The 9,695-nt window shown below is 40.3% G+C and overlaps 1 protein-coding gene across 2 annotated transcripts in view; it reads left to right on the forward strand.

The window, feature by feature from the left end:
• LOC147879596 (integrator complex subunit-like protein) overlaps positions 1 to 8,132 on the forward strand; it is a 37,105-nt gene extending 28,973 nt beyond the window's left edge. The window contains exons 5-8 of one of the 2 annotated variants that reach the window (XM_087371731.1): positions 6,671 to 6,744; positions 6,879 to 6,959; positions 7,039 to 7,118; positions 7,241 to 8,132. In XM_087371731.1, the coding sequence (XP_087227857.1) occupies positions 6,671 to 6,744; positions 6,879 to 6,959; positions 7,039 to 7,118; positions 7,241 to 7,404 (399 nt within the window). In that variant the 3' untranslated portion in view covers positions 7,405 to 8,132. Of the gene's footprint in view, positions 1 to 6,670; positions 6,745 to 6,878; positions 6,960 to 7,038; positions 7,190 to 7,240 lie in introns of those variants that run through there. The other variant, XM_087371730.1, reaches the window with a different exon arrangement.
• The last annotated feature ends 1,563 nt before the right edge of the window (positions 8,133 to 9,695 follow it).

A 9,695-nucleotide genomic window follows, 5' to 3' on the forward strand; every position in this document is an offset into this window, starting at 1 on the left:
TATTCATGCAGTCATACCTCACAGCAAAATAGACTTGCAGAAAGGAAAAACATGCATATTGGAGAGGTATCTCGTGCCATGCTCAACAAAAAAGACTTGTCAGATTATTATTAGGTTGAAGCAGTTGCTACAACAGTCTACATAATGAATAGGACTTCCACTGCAACAATACATGGCATGACGCCAGAGGAGAGGTATACTAATAGGAAATCAGATATTTCTCATTTGAAAGTTTTTTGTTGCATTGCCTATGTTCATGTGCCAGATGAGTTGAGATCCAAGTTGGATCCAAAAGCTGAGAAGTACATCTTTATTGGTTATTCTTTGCAGCAGAAAGGATATAGATGCTATAACTCTTCTACTCGTAAGTTTACAGTGAGCAGAGATATTTTTGATGAGATGAGCAGTTGGTATAAACCAGTAAATATGATTGATAATGTAGATACACAAAATGGTAATGCCGCACAGAATTTACAACAGCAATCACAAAATATTAATAGACTTGTAGTGTCCTCTAGTAGTGGTTCACATACTTCGTCATGGACAGGCAGATTGAGATCAAGAGGATCTCCTCAAAGCAATGCAGATAGTGGTATGCAAGTATCACGAAAAGGAAAAGAGAAAGTAGATTAGTCCATGGTTGATGTGAACGCAAGTTACTCTTATGTGGATGGTGAATCCAGTGGCTCAAAATAGAGCCTTGATTATGAGTTGGGTATTCATTTTGTTGTTACACATGGAGTAAGGAAGACAAGGGATGTTTTGAGAGCACCTGGTAGTGAGCCTATTTTGCGTAGGTTTACTAGAGCTTGGTATCCCGTGGATAGGCTGAAATATGATGGATTTACAGCCATTCACTATGTCTATATGATCAAAGTGATACATGAATCAGAATCCACTTTTTTTGAGCAAGCTATGGGAAAAGAAAAATGGGAGAAAGCCATGGATGAAGAAATGGATGCCTTGGAAGCAAATGCTACATGGGAATTGGTGTCTTTGCCTAAAGATAAGAATGCAATTGGTTGCAAGTGGGTTTATAAGGTTAAGCACAATGCAAATGGTTTTGTGAACAGATACAAGGCAAGATTAGTTGTCAAGGGGTAAGCACAGACATATGGTATTGATTATAAAGAAACATTCAGTCCGGTTGCAAGGATGACAACCGTAAGAGCAGTCATTGCTATGGCTGCATCAAAGAGATGGTCTTTACATCAGATGGATGTAAAGAATGCTTTCTTGCATGGTGATTTGCAAGAAGAGGTCTATATGGAGCAGCCACCAGGTTATGTTCATACGGTTGCAAGGATGGCAACCGTAAGAGCAGTCATTGCTATGGCTGCATCAAAGAGATGGTCTTTACATCAGATGGATGTAAAGAATGCTTTCTTGTATGGTGATTTGCAAGAAGAGGTCTATATGGAGCAGCCACCAGGTTATGTTCATACTGTTCATTCTGAGTTTGTTTGCAAGTTGAAGAAAGCCTTATATGGCTTGAAGTAAGCACTCAGAGCATGGTCTGACAAGATAGGGCAGTATCTTGTCACTATTGGCTTTCAGATTTTCAAGGCAGATTTCTCACTTTATGTGAGAAAAACAGAGAAAGGCATTATACTGCTTGTCATTTATGTTGATGATTTGATCATCACAGGTGATAGTGATGAAGATATCCTTCATGTAAAAATGCTATTGAAGCAAAAGTTAAAGATGAAGGATTTAGGAGAGCTGTGTTACTTCTTGGGCATTGAGGTGATTAGATCCACAAGTGAGATATGGCTCTTGCAGAGGCAGTATGGATTGGACATGCTGTCCATATGAGATGACATGCTATAAACCTATTTCAGTTTCTTTGGAGCAGAATGTGAAATTGTGCGCAGATGCAGGTGAGCTTTTAGAAGACCCTACTATGTACAGATGCATAGTAGGAAGTTTGATTTATATGACTATTATCAGGCCAGATTTGAGCTATGCTATTGGGTTGATAAGTCAGTTTATGCAGGGTCCAAAGAAATCGCATTTGGATGCGGATAGACGCATATTGAGGTATGTGAAGTCCACATTGCAGTATGGACTATTTTATGAGACCGGGGTTCAGATAAAGTTGTATAGATACAGTGATGCTGATTGGGCTGGTAGTATTTCTGATAGATGATTTATAAGTGGATAATGTTCTCTTTTGGGAGTGCTGCAGTCACTTGAAGCAGCAAGAAACAGCCTACAGTTGCCTTGTCGAACACAGAGGTTGAGTACAGGGGTGCAGCAATAGTTGCATGTGAGGTAGCTTGGTTGCATAAGCTACTTTATGATATGCATCAGTCTACAGATGGGTCAGTTATTATTTATTGTAACAACATGAGCAGTATACACTTGGCACATAACTTAGTCTATCATGCTAGAACAAAGCATATTGAGGTGCATTATCACACTGTGCGGGAGAAGATTCTAGTAGATTTTATTGATCTAGTTTATGTCAGCACAGAGGATCAGGTAGCTGACATATTCACGAAGGCATTGGGTGTAGAGAAGCTGCGCAAGTTCAGAGACCTGCTTGGTGTGCAAGAATTGGGATTAAGCTCGAGGGGGAGTGTTGAGATATCGAGCTCCACTCGTGATATGCTAGGGCGACCGTTGTGTATTTATGTCACCGACTTGTTAGCTGCAGATGCGGTTGGTACACCGTCCATGAATAATAGCTGGATGACAGCTATCTTTATGTACTCTAGTTAGTGGCTTAATTAGTATGCCACCTCAGTTAGCTGAGTTTGGTTTGAGGCCCACATATAAGGTTCACCTATTCTTTTGTACTTAAGAGTTCTTTCGGCTTTCACAACCAAGAAGAGGAAAACTGTTTTCAGTCTCTACCTTTGTGTGTATTCCTCCATTGTGTATGTGAGAAAGCTGCAAGTGAGACCCCTTCCTTCTCTTTCACTCTCTTCACAATGAGATCATGGAATTGCGTCAGAAGCCTTCAGAAACTTATGAGTTGCAGATGCGGTTGGTACACCGTCCATGAATAATAGCTGGATGACAGCTATCTTTATGCACTCTAGTTAGTGGCTCAGTTAGTAGGCCACCTTAGTTAGCTGAGTTTGGTTTGAGACCCACATATAGGGCTCACCTATTCTTTTGTACTTAGAGTTCTATTGGCTTTCACAACTAAGAAGAGGAAAATTGTTTTTAGCCTCCACCTTTGTGTATATTCTCCCATTGTGTATGTGAGAAAGCTGTAAGTGAGACTCCTTTCTTCTCTCCCACACTCTTCACAATGAGATTATGGAATTGCGTCAGAAACCTTCAGAAAGTCTACAAAAGTCTACAAAGCAAGCACATCTCGATCTCGCCGCCCGATGATGGCCCGTAGAGTGAAGATGTGATATAGAGGAGAGTGCTATCTCTGGAACCCAGCTTGTCCCAAAATCCTGCTGCCCGTGCCTTTGTGAAGGTGCTGATCTCTCTCTAGTATAGACCCATAGATCTTAGCTAGTGTGTGGCCAATCATGAGAGTTTGGTAGTTCCCACGATGCGTGGCATTTCTTGCTCTATATATTGGTACTATGGTGGTGGTAGTCCAAGTGGAGGGGAGCCATGGCGTCGAGCATGATTGAACGTTTCTGCTAGATCGGGGCAAGACCTCCTGCCCATGCACAAAGTGCTTTGTCCATAATCCCAAATGGTCTTGGACTGTTCTGTTATGGAGTCAGCATAGTGCAGCCCACACATTCCATGTGGTAAACCAGGTGGATGTAGTGGGCTTGGGCAAGGACATATGAGGTGGTGTGTGGTCTGGAGCGTCATAGTTTGATGTGGCATGTGTGTGCTGGATTGCCGGGTCCATGACGAGAATTGGTGGCTTTCCCTCTGATAGAGGTCCCTATGTAATGTGGGGTTTTGTCTCAAAAAAGAGCAGATCACCTCATCAAGCCTATGTGAGAAAAGCCCATCTCTTATTATGGCGTATATGGTGGTGTGAGATCCGCTGTGCCTCAAACATCATCAAATGCCCAAAGAGGTGGGATCTCATCTCTCGGCACTCAGAAACAAATCATGAGTTTTGGGGCATCTTCTCAGCTAGGGGGCATTTTTTGTGAATCGAGTCGCGCATGGAATGCTTTGGAGGTAGCATCTAGAACCATTGATACAAGAGTGTATGAGGTATAGGTGAGGTCTTCATGGATAGCTCATGAGATAGGTGGCTCTCATACACCGCATCATGAGAGAGGTACGGGATGGGACGGAGGTAGAAAGCAGGAGGACTTTGTAGATTAGATAAGGAGTGTCACATCTGAATGTACCTACACAGTAAGGAGTGACACACAAAAGCATAACTACACAATGAGGGAAATAGGACTTATATAGTCCCTCCCACATCGTCTCCTTTTTCGCCTTGTCAGCTCTGCTGTTTGCCCCTAGTTCTTGCTTGAGTCAGCATCTATATCGAGCTCCCTTGTACAACATCTTCTTCATGTGTGTAAACTCGTCTTTAGTTTGTTTCTTATGTTTTTGTGCATATGTGCATGCTAATTTTCTCACAGCCAGTACATGGCATATGCATAAAAACATTGTGTAATAAAGGGGGCGAAAGAGGTCCAGTTAGCGGTGGCGGAAGAATCTACAGCGGGCTTTCAAAATGGCCATGCTCAGATGCTGAAGGTTAGTAGCCTCTCTAGTCCTTCTTTCAAATGATGTAGTGGTAGGAATACCAAGTAATGTTTTAATGATGAAGAGGGAGTGCAACTTCTAGTGCTGATGGAGGCCGACCAGTGTGGAGGTCCAATACCAAGAAGTGTCTAAGGTAGTCATGTGTCTCACTACTAAGAGCCTTAGTGAAGATGTTTGATGCATTCTTGTTGGTTGGACAATAAACAAGACGGACGGATTACTGAGGCCCTCGTCTTGTTTTAACATAGGCACTGAATCTTTATGTGCTTTGTGTGAGCATGGAACACTGGATTCCGTGTAATTGCAATGCAGTTGTGGTCATCGCAATTCAGGTTAGTTGATCATCCAAGATCCATCTCAACCATATTGCCTTGCAAGGCGCAATGCAAGCACCTGGTTGACCGGATTTTGTGGGAGAAAAGCAAGTGTGGGTTGCTTCTTGCCAAGCCAAGAAACATAACTGCTTGCTAGCTTGTACATTACCATATGGAACGTTGGACTCTCTGTAGTTGCAATGCAATTCTGGTCATCGCAATTCAGGATAGTCGATCATTCTCAACTAAATTGGTTTGCAAGCCGCAATGCAAGCGACTGGTTACCCGGCCTTTGTGTGGAAGAAAAGTATTTGTGGGTTGCTTCTTGCACCGCAAAGAAGCATAACTGCTTGCTAGCTTCATCCTGAATCAGTTTACTTGTAGAAAAGCTCAAATTCTAAAGCTTATGCTTGGGCACTGATGACGAGTATGTCTACCTTTTGTTTTTCAAAAAAATTTGTTACCTCATTTTTCTTCTCTTTCGTTTTCTCTTTTATTTTCTTCATAGAATTTTGGACTTTAGAACAACAAAATCCTAAATTTGTACGATTGGATATATTCTAGTCTTACAAAGGTATAGTTGGAGGCTTTTGGAACCTCATAAAGAGACTGCGTAAACCACCCTGAACAAAATCCTAAATTTGTACGATTGGATATATTCTAGTCTTACAAAGGTATAGTTGGAGGCTTTTGGAACCTCATAAAGAGACTGCGTAAACCACCCTGAACATGCAGGCGTGGAATTGCAATTGAAGTTTCGTAGCCAGCAGACTGCGTAAACCACCCTGAACAAAATCCTAAATTTGTACGATTGGATATATTCTAGTCTTACAAAGGTATAGTTGGAGGCTTTTGGAACCTCATAAAGAGACTGCGTAAACCACCCTGAACATGCAGGCGTGGAATTGCAATTGAAGTTTCGTAGCCAGCAGATAGTGGTAAGTTGTAGCCTTTGTGGTGGTTTTTTTGCCGAGCCCATAGGTAGATAGCAGTAATGAACCTGCATATTCTTTGGGCAGATCCTTTTTCCTATTTTTTTTCTTTGAAATTTGAGAAACAGGAAAGTGAATCTATTTTTAAATATCTTGATACACAAGGTTATATTCCCTGTGTTAAGGTTAACTCCTCTCTGCTCATTTGTGAGCTGGTTTCTTGGATGAAATTATGGATCCATTGAACATTCGACTGTTGGAAGTTGCAGGTCTTCACAAATGTGACACTTAAAAGTGTTTCTTGAAATCAGTTCTAAAACATGGACTCTAAACTCTTGAAGGTTTGAGTTTTCAATATTACAGCATGCTCCTCGCATTTTGATGGGATACTTCAAATGTCAAAGACAATTTAGTGTTTGTAAAATATGAATCTCATTCAGAGTTGGAAACTCTTACTATTAACAAGGTGAAAGTGGAATGCACGGCAAAACTTCCGATTTAAATTAAGTGGAAATAAGCAAATCAATAATCCCATATGCAATGCCTTTTTATTCTTGTGTGGGGGCCAGGGCTCTTATTTAAGGAACATCTAGAGGATGCGTTACATGATACCATGCGCAAGTGTCCTATAAAATGGCGTATTCTTTTTTTCTTTTTTTGTACTGCTTTTTTTTTTGGGAGGGGGGGGGGGGGGCTAAATTAATGAGATTAGGCTTTAGCCCTGCTGCGTTTCTTATTACTGTGAGGATGTTCTTTTGTTTCTTTCAGGTTCGTCGGAGAAATGCAGAAGAAAGCTCAACTCAGTGGACGACTGGTATTGCAGAAGTTCAGCTTCCAATAGAGTATGGGACATGTTTGGATTTGACCTGTCTATGACTCCTGACATCAATGGAGCTGAGTCTTTGTGGGTTGTATATTCTAGATTTGGAATTCAACTTTAAGCTATATTAATGATGTAGCTCTGTTCCAAGTCCAGATTCAAGCTCAAGAATATTGAAGAAACTGAAGCTGCAAAGAAACAACTGCAAGATAAAAGGCCTTTTGTAGGGAGAGGAAGGTAAGCAATCTTCCTTGCATCAAAAGGTATTTTCCTGAGGTTTGCCTGATGTGAGCTCATTCTTTATTACTTTGTGCAGAGCTCAGTCCAGCATACCAGCAAGTTACAGTGCAGACTATTTTCAGCGGGGTCGTGAATATGCTGAAAAGCTTAGACGAGGCAAGTCGGCCAGAAATGTTTATCTGAAGTTTTCGCGAGGTCTTTTCTATAATTAAAAATATTTTAAAGGGTCTCCAACCTGAAGTTAAGATTCCAATCCTGCCTTCTTCTTGAAAAATCAGACCACCCAGAGTTGTACAAGGACAGGGAGGTGCAAGATAGTGGGCGAGTACAAGGAGACAATTCTACAGAGGGGAATATGGGGAACAGACGACAAGCCGCCACAGACGAGATTATGCTTGAACGCTTTCGCAAAAGAGAACGAAGCCGGCTGATGCGTCGCTGACTGAAACCCATTTGATATCCTTCTTGATACGGACTGACTCCCATACATACGTTCATGTGGCCTGTGATCTCAAGGAAAATTTTCAGGGTCACATTACTCAACAGCTGAAAGTACAATTGTTTTAGGGAGTCAGGGTTAAATCTTTTTTATGTTCATTGTCATATATTTCTGTCTATCAAGATGCTGCATCAGTTTGTAAATCCTTTTTTCTTTAGAGGTCTTTTTCTTTTGGCATGCTAAGTTTTTTAATACTGCCTAAAGCCTTGTTAATCTCTGGAGGTCTCTGACAGAGTGAGAATGCTAAAGCAGCAGCGAGGGTTCTCAATGTATATGTAGAATTACAGTTATTCAATTGGTTTGAACTTGTTTAAAGGCTGATATGCAGATCCTCTCCTCAAAAGGGTCTTCTATGACAATTGTAGTACTTTGCTCATAGGTCAACCAAAGATGGGGTTTCCAATCAATGTTGCTTACTGAAGACAAGTGTCTCTGCATCTTGTCTTCAGCTGGGCTGTCCCATATCTTCTGTTTCTGCTGGAAAATTATCATTTTCCTACATGCCAAGTCATTATAAACAGGACGGTTTTGTTTTGTTTTTAGGATGGAGGTTGTAGCATGTTTGCTATTTCTTGGTATTGTTTAATCTCAAACTTGAGATCAACAACAATGTCCTTGATTATCACATCATAATCCAAATTTCAAATCAGGCAACATATGTAGTCAATTAAATAGTGTCGAGTTCGATATTTCCTTGTACAAATGTATGTACCAGCAGATTTGGAATCAGAACTCCACGTTTAAATAAAGAAAAGGTGATTCCTTAATGGAATGCAGTGGAGAATACCGTAAGTTGTATGGAGTCTCTTTACTTTGTTTGAATGACCTGCATTTATTAAGATGAAGTAATAGCTACAATTGCAATGAAACAAGATTGGCAAGATCCTAAGAGTTTCCAAGACCAAACAGAAGAAATGTATTCTCAAGTCAACTAACACTCTTCTTAGGGCTTTTTCGCTTATCTACGAATGGTAGCTGTTCTTAACTGGTCCAAATTTGTCCCAAAAAAGAAAAGAAAAAGACAAAAGATGAAGCTTGTCCAAGATTGAGATCTTGTCCACCAGTAAACTTTTCAAGCTTGTGAGCTTTTGGCCAATGGTAAAATAAAGAAGTATTGAGCAGTGAAACATCAAGAACAGAATAGTAGCCATTGACACTTATAAGAGAGAATCTGAAAAGATAAGTCTTGTCGAGGATTAATGTTGGCCACGAGCGAACTAATCACATTGTTAAGTTGGAGCCTGATTGGTGTTACGAGCAGTGAGATTGGAGTGAGATCGAGACTGTGGATTCAACTTGTTTATGAGAGAGAGAGAGAGAGAGAGAGAGAGAGTTTTTTCTCTGAGCATGAGATTGATCACTTGAAATCTTCTTAGTTAGCTGAGTGTTCTTAAGTTGATGCTAAGCTTTGTATAATGTTTTGAAGCTTCAATATTGGACAATTGAAGAGCTAGAACATTTTGTTTTTCTAGCTGTTGTATGATTGCATCTGCTAGAACTATCTACAAGAAGCTTTGTTTGAGATAAAGATGTGGTGGAACTTTTAGGACAAAATTCCAAAAAAGTTTAGTTGACATTTGAGCCCTCTTGGAAGGGTTATGCTCCATTTTCTACTTTCGGATGCTTATAAAGTGACAACCATAAGAGGAGTATGAGAAGAGTTAAAAAAATAAGTTTGGTAGTTAAGTCTACTGGAAGGCTTCTTTAAACTGAGTTTTCAGCTTGATTGGATTAGAATCCAAGAGGTTGCAAGAGTTCTAATATTTTATTAGAGAGAATTTACAGAAATGTCCAAGATGAAATTTCTCCCATTTGATTATGAGAGACAACTTTATAAATCTAATCACAATTTGTGGCAAGGATGGGATTGCAGTGTCAAAGACTACATGGAGATTGTCTAGAAGGTGAGAATATTCAAGGGAAAAGTTCATAAATGGGCTGAAATAGTCAATTCAAAGGGAACTGGTGATGGTTAATATTGAATTGCCGCTTTTGAAGCCTTAACCTATGTAAAGGTATTAAGGATATAGAAGAGTTAAGAGGAAGATATGCACCCCATGGAATTTTAATAGAGGTGAATTAAGAGGAATGACAACATGATTCCTACAAATATGGTGATAATAGCCATAAGTCTTTCAAATGCCCAAACGGAAAGGCAATGACACAACAAAGGGAGAATGATAAAAAGGATGAAACGAAGCCCAAGACGAAAGTTATACAGGAGAGAAAAAGCA

Source organism: Dipteris shenzhenensis, chromosome 33, assembly GCF_047967505.1.
Source record: "Dipteris shenzhenensis isolate YYH24624 ecotype China chromosome 33, Dip_SZ_1.0, whole genome shotgun sequence".
NCBI classification, from domain to species: Eukaryota; Viridiplantae; Streptophyta; class Polypodiopsida; order Gleicheniales; family Dipteridaceae; genus Dipteris; species Dipteris shenzhenensis.